Source organism: Pelobates fuscus, chromosome 2, assembly GCF_036172605.1.
Source record: "Pelobates fuscus isolate aPelFus1 chromosome 2, aPelFus1.pri, whole genome shotgun sequence".
NCBI classification, from domain to species: Eukaryota; Metazoa; Chordata; class Amphibia; order Anura; family Pelobatidae; genus Pelobates; species Pelobates fuscus.
Window position 1 is genome coordinate 446992489 of NC_086318.1, and position 21795 is coordinate 447014283.

At 46.3% G+C, this 21795-nt stretch overlaps 1 protein-coding gene across 3 annotated transcripts in view; it reads right to left on the minus strand.

The window, feature by feature from the left end:
• Positions 1-21795, minus strand: part of SLC29A1 (solute carrier family 29 member 1 (Augustine blood group)) — a 102732-nt gene that overhangs the window by 40065 nt on the left and 40872 nt on the right. For 2 of the 3 annotated variants that reach the window (XM_063444156.1, XM_063444154.1), the window contains exon 2: positions 1736-1800. In XM_063444156.1, coding sequence (XP_063300226.1) covers positions 1736-1758 — 23 coding nt within the window. In that variant the 5' untranslated portion in view covers positions 1759-1800. Of the gene's footprint in view, positions 1-1735; positions 1801-20451; positions 20533-21795 lie in introns of those variants that run through there. The other variant, XM_063444155.1, reaches the window with a different exon arrangement.

Consider the following 21795-nt stretch of genomic DNA (forward strand, 5'->3'; position numbering starts at 1 on the left):
AATGATCGCTGTGTCGACCACTCATATCTGCCAAGATCACAGTGACTACCGCCCATATCTGCCAAGGTGGCTGTGTCTACCGCTCATATCTGCCAAGATCCCAGTGACTACCGCTCATATCTGACGAGATCGCTTTGACTACCGCTCATATCTGCCCAGATCCCAGTGACTACCGCTCATATCTGCCAAAGTGGCTGTGTCTACCGCTCATATCTGCCAAGATCACAGTGACTACCGCCCATATCTGCCAAAGTGGCTGTGTCTACCGCTCATATCTGCCAAAGTGGCTGTGTCTAACGCTCATATCTGCCAAGATCACAGTGACTACCGCCCATATCTGCCAAAGTGGCTGTGTCTACCGCTCATATCTGCCAAGATCCCAGTGTCTACCACTCATATCTGCCAAGATCCCAGTGTCTACCGCTCATATCTGCCAAGATCCCAGTGTCTACCGCTCATATCTGACGAGATCGCTTTGACTACCGCTCATATCTGCCCAGATCCCAGTGTCTACCGCTCATATCTGCCAAGATCCCAGTGTCTACCGCTCATATCTGACGAGATCGCTGTGACTACCGCTCATATCTGCCAAGATCCTACTGTCTACCACTCATATCTGCCAAGATCCTACTGTCTACCACTCATATCTGCCAAGATCCCAGTGTCTACTGCACTCACATCTGCACTCACATCTGCCAAGATCTCAGTGACTACTGCTCATATCTGCCAAGATCCCAGTATCTACCGCTGATATCTGCCAAGATCGCTGTGACTACCACTCATATCTTCCAAGATCCCAGTGTCTACCGCTCATATCTGCCAAGATCCCAGTGTCTACCACTCATATCTGCCAAGATCCCAGTGTCTACCGCTCATATCTGCCAAGATCCCAGTGTCTACCGCTCATATCTGACGAGATCGCTTTGACTACCGCTCATATCTGCCCAGATCCCAGTGTCTACCGCTCATATCTGACGAGATCGCTTTGACTACCGCTCATATCTGCCCAGATCCCAGTGACTACCGCTCATATCTGCCAAGATCCCAGTGTCTACTGCTCATATCTGACGAGATCGCTTTGACTACCGCTCATATCTGCCCAGATCCCAGTGACTACCGCTCATATCTGCCCAGATCCCAGTGACTACCGCTCATATCTGCCAAGATCGCTGTGACTACCGCTCATATCTGCCAAGATCCTACTGTCTACCACTCATATCTGCCAAGATCCTACTGTCTACCACTCATATCTGCCAAGATCCCAGTGTCTACTGCACTCACATCTGCACTCACATCTGCCAAGATCTCAGTGACTACTGCTCATATCTGCCAAGATCCCAGTATCTACCGCTGATATCTGCCAAGATCGCTGTGACTACCACTCATATCTTCCAAGATCCCAGTGTCTACCGCTCATATCTACCAAGATCCCGGTGTCTACCGCTCATATCTGCCAAGATCGCTGTGACTACCGCTCATATCTGCCAAGATCCCAGTGTCTACCGCTCATATCTGTCAAGATCCCGGTATCTACCGCTCATATCTGGCTCATATCTTCGCTGAAACTGGTGATTATTCGATGAATGAGCTAACACCACCTATCGTACAGCACTGCAGAATTTGTTGGCAATTTATGAATATTAATAGTGTCAGATAGCTGAACAGAGCCTTACCGACGTCCCTACCTGAGCTGTCCAGATGTTCCCCAGAGTGTCACCCAGCAGCCAACACTCACCTGTCTTTCGGGGGCTTTGTCATGACGAGCAGCTGGTCAATCGGTGTCTTCTCGGAAGCCAGTTCCTGGATAGACAATTAGACAGTTTACTGTAGCTTAAACTTTATATCATCATAAAAAGCAGATTTTATATAATTACACAACACTACACAACACCAGGCACCAAAACACTATCTGTTATACTTCACAACACCAGGCACCAAAACACGATCTGTTATACTTCACAACACCAGGCACCAAAACACGATCTGTTACATTATACAACACCAGGCACCAAAACACGATCTGTTATACTACACAATGCCAGGCACCAAAACATGATCTGTCATACTACACAACACCAGGCACCAAAACATGATCTGTTATACTACACAATGCCAGGCACCAAAACATGATCTGTCATACTACACAACACCAGGCACCAAAACACGATCTGTTATACTACACAACGCCAGGCACCAAAACACGATCTGTTATACTTCACAACGCCAGGCACCAAAACACGATCTGTTATACTTCACAACGCCAGGCACCAAAACACGATCTGTTATACTTCACAACACCAGGCACCAAAACACGATCTGTTACATTACACAACGCCAGGCACCAAAACACGATCTGTTATACTTCACAACGCCAGGCACCAAAACACGATCTGTTATACTTCACAACACCAGGCACCAAAACACGATCTGTTACATTACACAACGCCAGGCACCAAAACACGATCTGTTATACTTCACAACACCAGGCACCAAAACACGATCTGTTATACTTCACACCACCAGGCACCAAAACACGATCTGTTATACTTCACAACACCAGGCACCAAAACACGATCTGTTATACTTCACACCACCAGGCACCAAAACACGATCTGTTATACTTCACAACGCCAGGCACCAAAACACAATCTGTTATACTACACAACACCAGGCACCAAAACACGATCTGTCATACTACACAACACCAGGCACCAAAATACGATCTGTTATACTTCACAACCCCAGGCACCAAAACACGATCTGTCATACTACACAACACCAGGCACCAAAACACGATCTGTCATACTACACAACGCCAGGCACCAAAACACGATCTGTCATACTACACAACGCCAGGCACCAAAACACAATCCGTTATACTTCACAACGCCAGGCACCAAAACACGATCTGTCATACTACACAACGCCAGGCACCAAAACACGATCTGTCATACTACACAACGCCAGGCACCAAAACACGATCTGTCATACTACACAACGCCAGGCACCAAAACACGATCTGTCATACTACACAACGCCAGGCACCAAAACACGATCTGTTATACTTCACAACGCCAGGCATTAACACAGAACCATCTTCTATAATATACCAGGCAACATACACACAATCTGTTTTACTACCCCACAACAATCTACATTATACAAAAGGAAACAATACACTACAATCTACAACAGTACACAATAAAATGTGCCTCATCATTTCTGGACACACACTGTCACATATTACACAGACACACACTGTCACATATCACACAGGCACACACGCTGTTACATATCACACACACACATGGACACACACTGTCACACATCAAACAGATACACACAGACACACGCTGTGACATATCACACAGATACACACGGACACACATCACACAGATAAACACACTGTCACACATCACACGGACATACATTGTCACATATTACACAGACACACACTGTCACATATCACACAGGCACACACTGTCACATATCACACAGGCACACACGCTGTCACATATCACACACACATGGACACACACTGTCACACATCAAACAGATACACACAGACACACGCTGTCACACATCACACAGATACACACGGACACACATCACACAGATAAACACACTGTCACACATCACACGGACATACACTGTCACATATCACACGGACACACACTAACATATCACATGGACACACACTGTCACATATCACATGGACACACAGTGTCCCATATCACATGGACACACACTGTCACATGTTACATAAATACACACAGACACAGGGGCCACTAACCTGCCTGAGCATATTAGCCACATTCAGCAGTCACACAGGAGTGATTGGAGTGGGCTATGAGTACAAGTGCTGGCTCAGCCTATTCTATGAAAAGGAAAAAACAGCACATGACTTATCAGAAGATCTGCTTACTGGCTTCCAGAGAGGAACCTGTACAGCCTAAAACACTGATTAACTTACTATTAGTGTTACAAAAAAGGGAAAGTGTAAACAGTAAGGGCTGAATCTATTTAATCCAATAATATATTTCTCCCCATCTTTTCCAAAATTGTAAATTGTCATCCAATCAGTCGATAAAGAGAACCACCACTAGGGGGCATGAGATGTACATGATCTAATATAGTATACCAAAGTACCAGCTCCGGTGTTCAACGCTACTATGAAAGCAGGAGAAGTTAAATCTTCATTTAGTCCCAATGGGGCCAATCACCTAAACACATAGTTAGATTACAAGACATGGAGGCTCGTATTGTGCTCTCTCTACTTACACATAGCAGCAAAGATAATTAACTGACACTATAGTCACCAGAACAGCTACAGATTATTGTATAGGACACAGATCATTGTATAATATACAGCTTATTGTATTTGTTCTGGTGAGTATAATGATTTCCTTCAGGCTTTTTGCAGTAAACGCTGTGTTTTCAGAGAAAATGCAGTGTTTACATTACAGCCTAGTGATACCTCCATTGGCCACTCCTCGGATGGCTGCTAGAGGTGCTTCCTGGGGCAGTGCTGCACAGTGTGACTGACAGTGTCATCACCCTCTGCATGCAGACACTGAACTTTCTTCATAGAGATGCATTGATTCAATGTATCTCTATGAGGAAATGCTGACTGGCCCGGGTGGCATTTTGCTCTGCCCCTAGCCCATCTCCTTGGCAATCTCAGCCAATCTAATTCTTTCCTATAAGAAAGCATTGTGATTGGCTCAGATAATCAATTCTGATGATGTCAGCCAAGCAGGCAGGTCAGGGGCAGAGCCAGAAGCCGCAGACTGGTATAAAAGTAATATTTTACTATTTTTAGGGGGGCAAGAGGGGTAAGAGGGGGCTAGATGGTGGTTTTAACACTATAGGGTCAGGAATACAAGTTTGTGTTCCTAACCCTATAGTGTCCCTTTAATAAATAAACAGAAACAGATTTAAAAACTAGCATCAACTGATATAAATGAATAGCCAATCAGGTAACAGGGCAGCTTATAAATACTGTCTGCAATGTTCCAGAGTCCTCTTTCTTTGCCTCTTCTCAGCGGGAACAGAGGCGTATTAGTTTTATGGAAACAATGTTTTGTTTCAGTTTGTTGTGTCTTGTTCAGTTTATGTTGCCGTTCGGCTATTTTCTTGTCATTTTCATGTGAATCTCAGTTGTTCCGCATTCACGGTGGAGATTCACAGCTTTCTGTCTGTGTTTGGGAGTTACCTGCCCAGCCGCCATTAGCAGCTTTCCCTCTGTGCCCCTGGTTCGGCACTTTCCCTTCATTTGAATGGAACCGTACGTTAGCTCCCTGGTGGTTGTTTGCATTAACAAACCCACGAACAGTCCTCGCGGTACTTAGCCGCAAATGTTATGGAACTGTTTTCGGCGTAAGTTGACCTTGTGATTCCCGGACAACTTGGTCCGGGGTTTTGAACCGCTTTGCGACCCACAAGGAGAGTGTTTTTTGGAGGGAAGGTGTAGAGCCAGGCGGAGCACCCCGTATTTTGGACACAGGAGCTCCCGAAAGTGGACCGGCAAAAGCACCAAACGCCCTGGAGCTATTTTGGGCATAGGACCACGTGTGCGTGGATCTGAGCGCTATTTGGACAACTTGGGCGCTCAGATCAAGGCAGGGATGTAGGACATTTGGGGTTATTGTATATTTTTATGCTGTTTTGGTAATTTTATATATTTAGGTTTGGCTCTCTGCTCCTGGGAGATAATTAGCTTACCGGTCTTTAACTCAATTATCTTCCAGGCCCAGAGATTCCTGGGAGGGGCTTGTATTGCATTGCTTGGAGACCCCCTGCTGGGGTCGGTGCATAGAAGGCTGAGTTTGGCCCATTAAAACCAGTTGTACTCCCAGAACTATGTGCCGTCTAGTTACTCGGAGGGGAAGGACTATAATCACTGCTTAGCACCTTGTTTCAGCTCATGGAGGATTCAGCTGGAAAAGTCTTTGTAAGGACTATAGCTCCCGGGACTGTGTGTTGTCCAGTCCCTGGGATGGAATAGAGCTAGTCTCCTATCCTGCTCCAGGACGGAGAGGCTCCAAGAGGACGCGAGTCAAGCCACGGCGACTGGGGTAGAAGCGCTGAGCTTTCCCTGGTTCCAGCTAGGAATGTATATACCACAATATGAGTTGAAAGACGCCAGGCTATTTTAAATTTAAATTGAGTCCAAATGGGTAAATTTTGTTACTTCCGATGCTGGGAAGGAAGCTAATGGCGTGATATTTGGTGATGGATTTATAAGGAATTAAGCACGTTTGTTAGTGCCTTCACAGCCTGGGATAAGGCGCAATCTAATATTAAACAAATCGTGTTTTCCCAAGGGCGGCAGAGGCAGGGGCCGCCTGTCCAGTCTAGGATCTGATTTATTCCAAATTAATAGGGGCTGCTTTAATCAGAGGGCTGACAAACTACTGACATCAGTTCAGTAAGTAGTCTTTTACATCACCTTTCTTCCCCAGGAAAGGTGGGTGGCAGACTCACCCATTTTTTCTAAGCTTGTTGTCATTTAAGCTCACATTCTTGGATCCTAAATACAGTTTTGGGATATCACATAGAGTTCACTTCTCTCCCTTCTCTTCAGCCAATAACGTGTTCCAAAAATGACAACATTTTAATAGACAGAGGTGTTCAAATAAAAATGTATCTGGACAACATCCTGTTTATATCCCAAGACAAGAACACCCTTTTATCTCACGTTCATTTAATGTTAGATCTTCACAAATCTCGGATTTTTAATAAATTCTGAGAAATCTATTTTGGTTCCATCTCAAAAGATGGAATTTCCAGGATTTTTTAATAGATTCCGTTCAAGAAACCCCAAGTTTACTGAAGGCAAAGTTGCACAATATAAAATAAATAAATTTGCAGTACTTTATCTTGCCATACTATCTAAGTGAGACAACTTGCAAGAATCATTGGCATTCTCTCATCCTCAATTCAGGCCATTTTTCAAGCCCTTCTTTACTACAGGGCTTAACAATGCCTGACGATTCTTTATCTTTGGAGAGGCCTCTTTTTACTCCAACCATATTCCCATAAATGGGAAAGCAAATGAAGCCCTCCATTGGTGGTTAAACCACATGGTAGCATGGAACGGCAAGGCTATTTTCAGCATGAAACCGGACGTATTCAACAAATACGACCCCAACAATCATGGCTGGGGAGTTTGTTGTGGTTATATGTCAACAGGCATTAGGTGGTATTTTCATTAATTGTATGGAACTTCTCACAGGGTCCTTAAAGAGTCTCACAAAGGTACAGGCCTGTACAGAAACATATCTGTTCAAGTAGAATATATTTCAAGCTTGAACAACACAACAGCAGATTGGAATTCGAGATACTTTCGGATCACATCGAATGGAAGTTGGACAGAGAAGTATTTATTCATGGATCAGATATTTTTGGTCTTCTGTCCACAGACCTATTCGTCACCAGACTGAACACTTAACTTCCACAATTCTTCAGTTAGAAAGCCGATCCAGAAGCAGAGGCTATCGATGCGGTTCTTCAGGATTGGTCAACACCCCGCAACTTCGTTTTTCCTCCTTTCTCTATGATTGCTAGGACAATTTTTCAAATATGTCATCAGAAATTAATCCTTGTCCTCATAACTTGAATGTGAGCATAACAACCATGGTACCCTCAACTTCTGGAATGATCAATAAATTGTCCAAGACTTCTCCCTCTATTCCTGTGGATTTTGACTAACCCAAATCCTGTGGATTTTTGACTAACCCATTATTTCAAGAGAATCTACTTCAACTCATTTGATATCAGGGGACCTTGGTATATATATCAACAGAGTTTCAGAGACAATGTCAAGACTACTCACTGAAGCATGGGCTCCAGGTACCAGAAATTCATATAGGAATGCCTGGATTTTGTGGTCTCGCTGGTGCATGGAACGGGATTTGGATCCCATATCTTCTCCTGTAGCAGCCATTTTGCATTTTTTGTCTCACATGTTTGAATCAGAGAACGCTTATTGAATATTAATCTTGACAGATCAGCAATTTCAGCAAGTCATAATGGATTTTTAGGTTCTTCCTCAGGAAGGCACCAGCGAATATGATGTTTGAGGAAAGGTGTTAAAATATCTAGACAACCATCATCTAAATATTCTTACAGTTTGGATATTAATCAAGTTCTTACCGTCTTTGACTCATGGCCAGACAATGATGAACTCACTCCACTAATGTTCTGGAAAACTGGTCACTTTATCATGTCTTATCAACTGCAAACATTTTGGATGCTCCAGCCTTAGACTTAACTTCACGTTTCTACATCCCATAAGGAGTTCGTTTTTATATCTCACGTAGAACCAAAACCAACATTTCTTCAGTATTTTATTTGGCTTTTCCTCAACAACCTGCCCTTTGTCCAGTACTGTGTAGGAATACGAACATCATACTTCGTCTCTTCAGAATCCTAAAATTCCACACCTATTTATATCTTTACAGAAACCTCACAAACTTGTTGGGTGAAATGGTCTTTTGATTTGGCTGGGATTGACATTTCTGTCTTTGGTTCACATTCTAATCATGAAGCGAAGGCCTCACAAATGGAGGATTCGAGGATATTATTAAATCTTCTGATTGGTCTATCAAATCTAATTAAATTTTTGTTTTTATTTTAAACCGATTCAACGTTTCTTCATCTATTATTTCTCAGCTTTAAACGAGCATAATATGAGCCTCCATGTCTTATAATAAAGTTAATTGATTTTGCTAAAACATGACGTAAAGTCATGATTTTATTAAAGATACGGAGGCGAGTATTATCCTACCCTATTATGTCTTCCCTCCCTTTTATTTATACATATATTACTGTGTCTTATAGTTATTCACTATACGTGTGACTTATTTATGGTTATCATATATATTATTATTGTAATCTAATATATTTCTAGATCAGTTCATAACTTAGTTATTATTTAATTCAACAATTGATGTAAATTTACTTTAATATTGTTTTCATAGTGTAATTCTGCACCGAAATATCGAAATTTGAAAGATTTTCAACGCGTCTCCTTGCATCCAGTTCCTATGGTTTCCTGAAGTTTATTCCTCGTATTCGGAATTCCAGTTCAAGTTGTTTATCGCGTGTTGGATTGTTTCGATATTACTGGAATATTAACCTGTTTTAGTTGCAAAGATGAGGATGTTGGAATATTGTCGACAAACTATCCTATAATCTGATTGGCTATTTGTTTATGTCAGCTGAAGCAGATTTTAAAATCTGCTTCAGTTTATTTATTAATTCGCCTTGCTGCTAGATTTAAATAAAAAAACAGAAAGCATAATGCCGGCCTTTGTTTCATTAGTAAAATCATGACTTTACGTCAAGGTTTAGCAAAATGAATTAATTCTCTTTACATTTTAGACAACGCCAACATATTCCGCAGCACGTTCTATTGCTAGGCCCAGCTCAAACAAGTTTACAATCTAATGTAAGATGGGTGGGTCCTGGCAAGGCGGTTTCTGTCCCAGTTCTGGGCTCTAACCTGCCAATATACATTCAAAGTCCACAGATACAGCTCAGTGATGCCACAGAGTCCCCCATAGGTGGCGCTATAAGACAGATTACAGCAGTGGGAAGCACAGGGTCAGAATGTGCCAGGTTTTTCTCGTTCTCAGTCCGTTTCTCTATAATTATAATTATTATAATTTATATAATGCCAACGAACCCATAGATATAACATTACCCACAATCCCCCTGTGTGGGCAGATTTAACATTACCCACAATCCCCCTGTGTGGGCTAGGGATGCACCAAACGTTTGGCTGCTGAAATTTTCTGCTGAAAATGGGTCAAATTTGCAGAAATTTTTAAAAATTTAATTTTCTTTTTTATATTTTTTATTTTTGTAGTGCATAGTTTAACAGACATGCTTGCATTAACAATTCAGATGATTATATATCACAATGAAAGATAATGATAACATGAAAAGTCAAGAATACTGCACTATGGGACGGGGGGGGGGGAGATCACTATGGGACAGGGGAGGGGGGGGAGAGGAGAACACTATGGGACAGGGGAGGGGGGGGAGAAAAGAACACTATGGGATAGGGGAGGGGGGAGAACACTATGGGATAGGGGAGGGGAGAAGAACACTATGGGACAGGGGGGGGGGAGAAGAGAACACTATGGGATAGGGGAGGGGGAGAACACTATGGGACAGGGGAGGGGGGGAGAAAAGAACACTATGGGACAGGGGAGGGGGAGAACACTATGGGACAGGGGAGGGGGGAGAAAAGAACACTATGGGACAGGGGAAGGGGGAAGAACACTATGGGACAGGGGAGGGGGAGAACACTATGGGACTGGGGAGGGGGGAGAAAAGAACACTATGGGACAGGGGAGGGGGGAGAACACTATGGGACGGGGGGGAGAAGAGAACACTATGGGACAGGGGAGGGGGGAGAAGAGAACACTATGGGACAGGGGAGGAGGGAGAAGAGAACACTATGGGACAGGGGAGGGGGGGAGAAAAGAACACTATGGGACAGGGGAGGAGGGGAGAAGAGAACACTATGGGACAGGGGAGGGGGGAGAAGAGAACACTATGGGACAGGGGAGGGGGGAGAAGAGAACACTATGGGACAGGGGAGGGGGGGAGAAGAGAACACTATGGGACAGGGGAGGGGGGAGAAGAGAACACTATGGGACAGGGGAGGGGGGGAGAAAAGAACACTATGGGACAGGGGGGGAGAAGAGAACACTATGGGACAGGGGAGGGGGGAGAAGAGAACACAATGGGACAGGGGGGGAGAAAAGAACACTATGGGACAGGGGAGGAGGGGAGAAGAGAACACTATGGGACAGGGGAGGGGGGAGAAGAGAACACTATGGGACAGGGGAGGGGGGAGAAAAGAACACTATGGGACAGGGGAGGGGGGAGAAGAGAACACTATGGGACAGGGGAGGGGGGAGAAGAGAACACTATGGGACAGGGGAGGGGGGAGAAAAGAACACTATGGGACAGGGGAGGGGGGAGAAGAGAACACTATGGGACAGGGGAGGGGGAGAAGAGAACACTATGGGAAAGGGGAGGGGGGAGAAAAGAACACTATGGGACAGGGGAGGGGGGGAAGAAGAGACCACTATGGGACAGGGGAGGAGGGAGAAAAAAACACTATAGGACAGGGGAGGGGGGGAGAAAAGAACACTATGGGACAGGGGGGGGGGAGAAAAGAACACTATGGGGCAGGGGAGGGGGGGAGAAGAGAACACTATGGGACAGGGGAGGGGCGAGAAGAGAACACTATGGGACAGGGGAGGGGGGGGAGAAGAGAACACTATGGGACAGGGGAGGGGGGAGAAGAAAACACTATGGGACAGGGGAGGGGGGAAGAAGAGTATATAACATAACATTACCCACAATCCCCCTGTGTGGGCAGATATAACATTACCCACAACCCTCCTGTGTGGGCAGATATAACATTACCCACAATCCCCCTGTGTGGGCAGATATAACATTACCCACAAGCCCCCTGTGTGGGCAGATATAACATTAACCAAAAAACCCCAGTGTGGGCAGGTATAACATTACCCACAAACCCCCTGTGTGGGCAGATATAACATTACCCACAAACCCCCTGTGTGGGCAGATATAACATTACCCACAATCCCCCTGTGTGGGCAGAGACCCCGTGTATTAGGTATATATATTATATAACTATATATAAACATATATAGTGGGACAGTGTGCCAGTGTGTGTGGATGACTCGGAGCAGTAGATATTATCCTGTTCCTGGTCTCGGGGCAGTTAGGGGGTCAGTAGATATTATCCTGTTCCTGGACTAGATATTAACCTGTTCCTGGTCTCGGGGCAGTTAGGGGGGTCAGTAGATATTAACCTGTTCCTGGTCTCGGGGCAGTTAGGGGGTCAGTAGATATTAACCTGTTCCTGGTCTCGGGGCAGTTAGGGGGGTCAGTAGATATTATCCTGTTCCTGGACTTGGGGCAGTTAGGGGGTCAGTAGATATTATCCTGTTCCTGGTCTCGGGGCAGTTAGGGGGTCAGTCGATAATAATCTGTTCCTGGTCTCGGGGCAGTTATGGAGGTCAGTAGATATTAACCTGTTCCTGGTCTCGGGGCAGTTAGGGGGTCAGTAGATATTAACCTGTTCCTGGTCTCGGGGCAGTTAGGGGGGGATCAGCAGATATTATCCTGTTCCTGGTCTCGGGGCAGTTAGGGGGTCAGTAGATATTATCCTGTTCCTGGTCTCGGGGCAGTTAGGGGGTCAGTAGATATTAACCTGTTCCTGGTCTCGGGGCAGTTAGGGGGGGTCAGTAGATATTAACCTATTTCTGGTCTCGGGGCAGTTAGGGGGGTCAGTAGATATTATCCTGTTCCTGGACTCCGGGCAGTTAGGGGGGGGTCAGTAGATATTAACCTGTTCCTGGACTCGGGGCAGTTAGGGGGGTCAGTAGATATTATCCTGTTCCTGGGCTCGGGGCAGTTAGGGGGGGTCAGTAGATATTATCCTGTTCCTGGACTCCGGGCAGTTAGGGGGTCAGTAGATATTATCCTGTAGATATTAACCTGTTCCTGGTCTCGGGGCAGTTAGGGGGGGTCAGTAGATATTACCTGTTCCTGGACTCCGGGCAGTTAGGGGGGGTCAGTAGATATTAACCTGTTCCTGGACTCGGGGCAGTTAGGGGGGTCAGTAGATATTATCCTGTTCCTGGGCTCGGGGCAGTTAGGGGGGGGGGGGGTCAGTAGATATTATCCTGTTCCTGGACTCCGGGCAGTTAGAGGGTCAGTAGATATTATCCTGTAGATATTAACCTGTTCCTGGTCTCGGGGCAGTTAGGGGGGGTCAGTAGATATTCCCTGTTCCTGGACTCCGGGCAGTTAGGGGGTCAGTAGATATTATCCTGTTCCTGGTCTCTGGGCAGTTAGGGGGTCAGTAGATATTAACCTGTTCCTGGACTCGGGGCAGTTAGGGGGTCAGTAGATATTATCCTGTTCTTGGTCTCGGGGAAGTTAGCGGGTCAGTAGATATTAACCTGTTCCTGGACTCGGGGCAGTTGGGGGTCAGTAGATATTATTCTGTTCCTGGTCTCGGGGCAGTTAGGGGGTCAGTAGATATTAACCTGTTCCTGGACTCCGGGCAGTTAGGGGGGTCAGTACTAGTAGATATTATCCTGTTCCTGGTCTCGGGGCAGTTAGGGGGGGTCAGTAGATACTAACCTGTTCCTGGTCTTGGGGCAGTTAGGGGGGTCAGTAGATATTATCCTGTTCCTGGACTCAGGGCAGTTAGGGGGGGGCAGTAGATATTATCCTGTTCCTGGACTCCGGGCACTTAAGGGGTCAGTAGATATTATCCTGTTCCTGGTCTCGGGGCAGTTAGGGGGGGGTCAGTAGATATTAACCTGTTCCTGGACTCCGGGCAGTTAGGGGGTCAGTAGATATTATCCTGTTCCTGGACTCCGGGCAGTTAGGGGGGGGTCAGTAGATATTAACCTGTTCCTGGACTCGGGGCAGTTAGGGGGCTCAGTAGATATTATCCTGTTCCTGAGCTCGGGGCAGTTAGGGGGGGTCAGTAGATATTAACCTGTTCCTGGACTCGAGGCAGTTAGGGGGTCATTAGATATTAACCTGTTCCTGGAATCGGGGCAGTTAGGGGGGGTCAGAAGTTATTAACCTGTTCCTGGACTCGGGGCAGATAGGGGGTCAGTAGATATTAACCTGTTCCTGGACTCGGGGCAGATAGGGGGTCAGTAGATAATACCTGTTCCTGGACTCGGGGCAGTTAGGGGGGTCAGTAGATATTAACCTGTTCCTGGACTCGGGGCGGATAGGGGGTCAGTAGATATTATCCTGTTCCTGGACTCTGGGCAGTTAGGGGGGTCAGTAGATATTACCTGTTCCTGGACTCGGGGCAGTTAGGGGGGGTCAGTAGATATTAACCTGTTCCTGAACTCTGGGAGTTTAGTGTTAAACCCCATGCAGTGTGTATGGGGTCACTATATTGATATAGACCGCCAGTAATGCCCGCTTTGAGCTATATTTGTCCTGAGTTAAACCTGATACGGGCACCGTGGGTGGAGGGGGCTGGGCACGAAATCCAACCTCTGTGCAATACAGAGACATCCTTGACTATGAGCTAATGGGGGTGCTCTTCCTACAGCTCAGATATGGGGTGTCCAGAGGATACACCATCAGCACCCCAGAATGGTATCCAGGGCATATTTGATCAATACGCCGCTGGTATCCCCTCATTGATCTTAATATAACTTAGCTTTGCACAGAAATACAAAACATTAGGTGGCTGGATTGCTCTGGGTGATCAAATGGCTGTGTACACACAGGAGGTAAGGCTGTGTACTCTGTATAACACACAGGAGGTACGGCTGGGTACTCTTTATAACACACAGGAGGTATGGCTGGGTACTCTGTATAACACACAGGAGGTACGGCTATGTCCTCTGTATAACACACAGGAGGTACGGCTGTGTCCTCTGTATAACACACAGGAGGTACGGCTGTGTCCTCTGTATAACACACAGGAGGTACGGCTGTGTCCTCTGTATAACACACAGGAGGTACGGCTGTGTACTCTGTATAACACACAGGAGGTACGGCTGTGTACTCTGTATAACACACAGGAGGTACGGCTGTGTACTCTGTATAACACACAGGAGGTACTGCTGTGTCCTCTGTATAACACAGGAGGTCCGGCTGTGTACTCTGTATAACACACAGGAGGTACGGCTGTGTAATCTGTATAACACACAGGAGGTAAGGCTGTGTACTCTGTATAACACACAGGAGGTACGGCTGTGTACTCTGTATAACACACAGGAGGTACGGCTGTGTACTCTGTATAACACACAGGAGGTACAGCTGTGTACTCTGTATAACACACAGGAGGTACGGCTGTGTACTCTGTATAACACACAGGAGGTACGGCTGTGTACTCTGTATAACACCAAGTACAGAATGTTCCTCTATTTAATATGAAGTCAGTCTGCACGCATGAGGATCGGCCACATGTAACAGGCCTTACAGGACCTGGCATTCCTGAGATTCACCCCCAACCAACGTGTGTTCCCACTATTATTCAGGTGGCCTGCATGAAGAAGCCATCAGCGACATTTCTTGCTTATATCCCAGGGTCAGTGGATAATTAGCCCAATTCTTGGTTATATCCCGGGGTCAGTGGATAATTAGCCCATTTCTTGGTTATATCCCGGGGTCAGTGGATAATTAGCCCATTTCTTGGTTATATCCCGCAGTCAGTGGATAATTAGCCCATTTCTTGGTTATATCCCGCAGTCAGTGGATAATTAGCCCATTTCTTGGTTATATCCCGCAGTCAGTGGATAATTAGCCCATTTCTTGGTTATATCCCGGGGTCAGTGGATAATTAGCCCATTTCTTGGTTCCCGGGGTCAGTGGATAATTAGCCCATTTCTTGGTTATATCCCGCAGTCAGTGGATAATTAGCCCATTTCTTGGTTAGATCCCAGGGTCAGTGGATAATTAGCCCATTTCTTGGTTATATCCCGGGGTCAGTGGATAATTAGCCCATTTCTTGGTTATATCCCGGGGTCAGTGGATAATTAGCCCATTTCTTGGTTATATCCCGGGGTCAGTGGATAATTAGCCCATTTCTTGGTTATATCCAGGGGTCAGTGGATAATTAGCCCATTTCTTGGTTATATCCCGGGGTCAGTGGATAATTAGCCCATTTCTTGGTTATATCCCGGGGTCAGTGGATAATTAGCCAATTTCTTGGTTATATCCCAGTGTCAGTGGATAATTTCTTGGTTATATCCCGGGGTCAGTGGATAATTAGCCCATTTCTTGGTTATATCTCGGGGTCAGTGGATAATTAGCCCATTTCTTGGTTAGATCCCAGGGTCAGTGGATAATTAGCCCATTTCTTGGTTATATCCCGCAGTCAGTGGATAATTAGCCCATTTCTTGGTTATATCCCGCAGTCAGTGGATAATTAGCCCATTTCTTGGTTATATCCCGCAGTCAGTGGATAATTAGCCCATTTCTTGGTTATATCCCGGGGTCAGTGGATACTTAGCCCATTTCTTGGTTATATCCTGCAGTCAGTGGATAATTAGCCCATTTCTTGGTTAGATCCCAGGGTCAGTGGATAATTAGCCCATTTCTTGGTTATATCCCGGGGTCAGTGGATAATTAGCCCATTTCTTGGTTATATCCCGGGGTCAGTGGATAATTAGCCCATTTCTTGGTTATATCCCGGGGTCAGTGGATAATTAGCCCATTTCTTGGATATATCCCGGGGTCAGTGGATAATTAGCCCATTTCTTGGTTATATCCCGGGGTCAGTGGATAATTAGCCCATTTCTTGGTTATATCCCGGGGTCAGTGGATAATTAGCCCATTTCTTGGTTATATCCCGGGGTCAGTGGATAATTAGCCCATTTCTTGGTTATATCCCGGGGTCAGTGGATAATTAGCCCATTTCTTGGTTATATCCCAGGGTCAGTGGATAATTAGCCCATTTCTTGGTTATATCCCAGTGTCAGTGGATAATTTGCCCATTTCTTGGTTATATCCAGGGGTCGGTGGATAATTAGCCCATTTCTTGGTTATATCCCAGTGTCAGTGGATAATTTGCCCATTTCTTGGTTATATCCAGGGGTCGGTGGATAATTAGCCCATTTCTTGGTTATATCCCGGGGTCAGTGGATAATTTCTTGGTTATATCCCGGGGTCAGTGGATAATTAGCCCATTTCTTGGTTATATCCCGGGTTCAGTGGATAATTAGCCCATTTCTTGGTTATATCCCGCAGTCAGTGGATAATTAGCCCATTTCTTGGTTATATCCCGGGTCAGTGGATAATTAGCCCATTTCTTGGTTATATCCTGGAGTCATTGAATAATTGGCCAATTTCTTAATTATATCCAGGGTTCTATAATATCCCGCCCTAACACCTGTTCCCTTGATCCTCTTTCCTCCCATCTCATCTGTACTCTGTCTCCTTCTCTTGGTCTGCCTCTCATGAAAATGCTCAATCTCTCTCTCTCCTCTGACATACTTCCATCACCCATCAAACATGCAACTGTAACCCCGATTTTAAAAAAGCCCAACCTTGACCCTACCTCCCGTCCAACTACCACCCTATCTCGCTACTGCCTTTTGCACACAAGATCTTGGAAAGACTTGTGTGAGATTATTATTATTGGTATTTATATAGCGTCAGCTTATTCCGCAGGGTTTTACAATAAGAGGGGAATTTACCAAATGAGACAATAACAAAATGTAACAGGAACAAAAGGTAGATGAGGACCCTGCTCAAACAAGCTTACAGTCTAGAGGAGGTGGGGTAAAAAAACACAATAGGAAGGGTATTGAGAGAGACCGCAAAAAGACATGGTGGGAAAGTAGCAGAACTGGAGGTGAGAGTGAAGTGTGGCCCTATAAGAGAGAGCGAGAGGAAGGTTTGAGAGATAGAAGTTACTCTTGGAGGCCATAAGCAATCCTGAAAAAATGGGTTTTGAGGGACTTCTTAAAGGATTGAGGACTAGGGGAGAGTCTGACAGTGGGAGGCAGGCTGTTCCAAAAGGAAAGGAGCCCCCATGAGAAGTCTTGCAGGTGTGAATTTGCAGTAAGGGTGCGAGCAGCAGAAAGGAGAAGGTCACCAGTAGAGAGGAGATTGACAGACTTCCTCGAGTCCAACTCTCTGCTCAACCCCGTTCAGTTTGGTTTCCACGCTTAGCACTCTGTGGAAACGGCTCTGACCAAAGTATCCAAAGATCTACTCGCTGCAAAATCTTGTGGTCACTATTCTATCCTAATTCTCCTTGACCTTTCCGCTTCTGACACTGTTGATATTCAACAGCTTCTTCTCTTCATCCGTAATCTCGGTCTACGAGATATTGCTCTCTCCTGGTGCTCCTCCTACCTCTCTTAGCACTCTTTCAGTGTTTCTTTCTTTGGCTCTGACTCTTCTCCCCACCTCCTCTCTGTTGGTGTCCCCCAAGGTTCAGTCCTTAGTCCTCTACTGTTCTCGATCTATACTGCCTCCCTTGGTAAACTCATTAGCTCCTTTGGCTTCCAATATCACTTCTATGTGGTTGATACGCAAGTCTAACTGTCCTCTCCTGATCTCTCCCCATCCCTCTTGACTAGTGTCTCTGACTGCTTCTCTGCTAGTTCTAACTAGATGGCTGCCCACTTCCTTAAACTCAACTTGTCCAAAACAGAACTTCTGGTCTTTCCACCCTCAAGTGTTGCTACCCGTTTCGGTCTCCCTCCACGTTAATGGTGCTACCATCAGCTCCACCACACAGGCTTGCTGCCTAGGTGTTCTCTTTGACTTCGACCTCTCCTTCACACCTCATGTCCAGTCGTTCGCCAAATCCTGCCGCTTCCATCTCAAAAACATTGCGCTTTCGCACCTACTTAACGCAAAAAACGGCTAATGTGCTGGTCCATGCCACTATCTCGCCTTGACTACTGCAATCTGCTTGTGGTCTTACGCGTTCCCAACTTGCCGCATTGCAGTCTATAATAAAGGTGGCGGTGAGGCTCATCTTCCTGTCCGCCCGCACCTCCCATGCCTCACTCCTCTGTCAGTGCCTGCATTGGCTTCCTGTAAGATATATGGCTTAATATAAAGTTCTGGTTCTTGCTTTCATATCTCTACATGCTACTCCCACCTATTTATCCTCCCTAATACACAAGTATGTCCTGTCTAGGCCCCTACGCTCTGATGGAGATCTATCTATCCTCTGTTCATACTCCCACTTTTGATGCTCACATTCAAGACTTCTCTAGGGCAGCACCGTTCCTGTGGAACTCCCTTCCCTACCCTCACCCAGTCACCACTCTTTCAAAAAAATAATTAAAAACTCACTTTTTTACGAAAGTGTATAAATTTAACTGTTAATGGCACCAAAAAACCCACACTAAGTCTTCAATGAATACTATTCTACCCTATAGTACCCTAATACTTCCCTTACCTTTTGTGTCACTATACCCCATGCGCTCTAACATGTAAGCTCATTGAGCAGGGCCTCAACCCCTCTGTTTCTGTGCGTCAAAATTGTCTTGTTACAATTACATGTTTGTCAGTCCACCCATTGTACAGCGCTATGGAATTTATTAATGCTTTATAAATATAATAATGTATAATTACAATGAGGGGGAAAAAAAATCAGTAATTTATCATTCAGTGCATGTAATACTCCAAATACCTTAGCTGTGTTTCCACCCCCAACAGAAATACCCCTAAATACTTACAGGGTTGTCTCACAACTGGGCTATCTCTAGAATAAAAGTAACTCCAAATATCTAAACAAAAATCCATAAAAACAAAAAACAAGTGAAAAGCTCGGCCCGTTATATTGAAATATTCTTTCTATTCATTACTGCTGCTCAGCGTGGCTAAGAGTCCTGGGAGTTGTGTTCTCTGCCCTGTATGCCAGGTCACACTGTCCACCTAAATAATCCCAGGTGGAGTCAGTCCTGCAATATCCTGTGATTGTCCTCCCCCTGAGGCTTGGTGTGTGGAGCCAACACATGCCGCATCGCAAGAAGCCTCGCGCTCAGCTCACCGCCGCTCTCCCTCTTCCAACCTACTAAATTCACGCTGCAGGCAACGTACAGGACCCAGCTAGCCAGCAAAACACAGGAACCAGCTGCAGCCCTGGCACGTCATCCAGGGGTTCTGAATACAACATTTAACAGAAGTGTTACCTTCAAACAAAACACACAAATTACTCCCAAAACTGGTCTATTTCGGGCAAAGCGCATTCTTTGGCGAAATATTGTGTGCAGTGTAAGCAGACGGAGTGAGGGGTTCTGGGAACTGTCGTTTTCTAGGAGTGCAGGTGGTTTGCGTGACAGCCCTGGCTTTCTGTAAAGTCGGGAGATGGAGTGAATGGACCAGGCTTCTCTGCATCACTTAATTTCCATGTAAATATTTGTGCCCAGATAAGGCACACTCTGAACTAGCATAAATAATGAGCGTGGCAGATAGCTAGGCAGAGCATACTGCCAAACATGTTAAATCTCCTGATCGAAATATATCATATTCCATGCAGACAGCGCTCACAGTACAGGTTACTGTGCCTTTAAGGAGAAACAGAGCGCCCCCTGCAGGGTGTTACTTTATACACTGTGTCCTATGGGGGTTTAGACAAAGCGCCAGGGCCAGATTAACATAGGGGCTGATGGAGCTGCAGCTACTACTCTGCACATGCTCTTGTTTAAGAATTGAATCTTAAGAAGGATGTAGGGGAACAAAATGTGTGTGGACTGGCTGACAATGAAATTAGTTAAGGTAAAGCTGACTTTGCGCATTATGCAAATTATTTTGCTGCTTCTACACTCACTACATACATTCAACCCCTAAGTGACAGGTGACGTACCAGGTATGTCTGCCAAAAAAAGGGTTGTTTAAGACCGTGGACGTACCTGGTACGTCATTTAGTAGATCGGGACTTACCTGATCGCTGGCGATCCCCTGCTGGTGATCGTGATCCTAAGGTCTGCCTGGGAGCTCAGGCAGACCCCCACTGCCCGATCCGGCCCTCCCGGGCCATGTGATCGTGGGGTCCTCGCGATCACATGGCCGGACTAGCCGGCTTGTCCCTACACATAAGGCTGCGCGGCCTCCCTGAAACAGAAGACCCCCCCTGCAACTGTGGGAAAGCCTCTTGGAAATATTTAATGGGCTATTAGGCCGTGATCACCAGGCACTAATAGAATTTGTGAGAGTGCATAGAGCCCTTCGCCCAAAGGGCCCACCAGATAGCCCACCCAGGGATGTAATTTGCTGCCTAGCGAATTTTGCCTTAAAGGAGACCATCCTTAAACAAGCAAGAGAACAGCAGACACTCACATACCGGAATCAAGACCTGCAACTCTTCCCAGACCTGTCACCGGCTACCCTGACCTACCGACATGCTCTGAAACCGCTCACGAGATTACTAGTTGCCCAACAGATCCTGGACAGATGGCAGATGCCCACGGGATTGCTTGTTCACACACCGAGAGGTCCATTCCTGGTCTGCACACACAGCGACTACATAGCGCTGGGCACAGAGTTCTACTTGCCCGCTATCAACATGAGGTGGCCAGACCCATTGGACATGTACAACGCAGCAAGAAACCCCTATCCGAGACCGGCGCAGCCGCAATGCACCCGGTGGGAATGCCAGGAGGCCACTAGGCCCACAGGTACTGAGGCTGCAATACAGAGCTGAGTGGCCCCTCTTGCTGGGCTATGCGAACAGTTGCTAGGCCCTATATCTGCTACCGCCTGGCCGAGGCGTCACCTTGGACACAGGGGCCCAGCCTGCCCTGGTGGGGGCGACTCCTTCTGCGCCCTGGGCTCTCAACTGCGCTACCGTGCGACGCCGTGTGGGTTAGATACCACCGCACAAGGCTACCCTCTCCGCTCCACCTATCCCGGGCCGGGCCCCACCTTACGGGGTCTCTGCCCGCCCTCACAGATTGGGGCGACACAGACGCTCATGGGACTTGACAGCATGGCTACGCACACACCCAAATACGCACCAGCCCCACTCAACTTCCTATCCCTAAACGCCAAGGGTCTAAATTCCCCCGAAAAGAGGTCACACGCACGGTGCCTCTGCCAGAAAGCTAGAGCTCATGTAATCTATCTCCAAGAAACCCACTTTAAATTCGACTCCGCACCGAAACTCTGTAACCACATATATACCCAGGGATTCTACAGCCACAACCCAGACGGGAAATCCAAGGGGGCAGCAATACTCCTACACAAATCGATACCCTTTGTGGCTGACTCGACCATGACAGATAACGC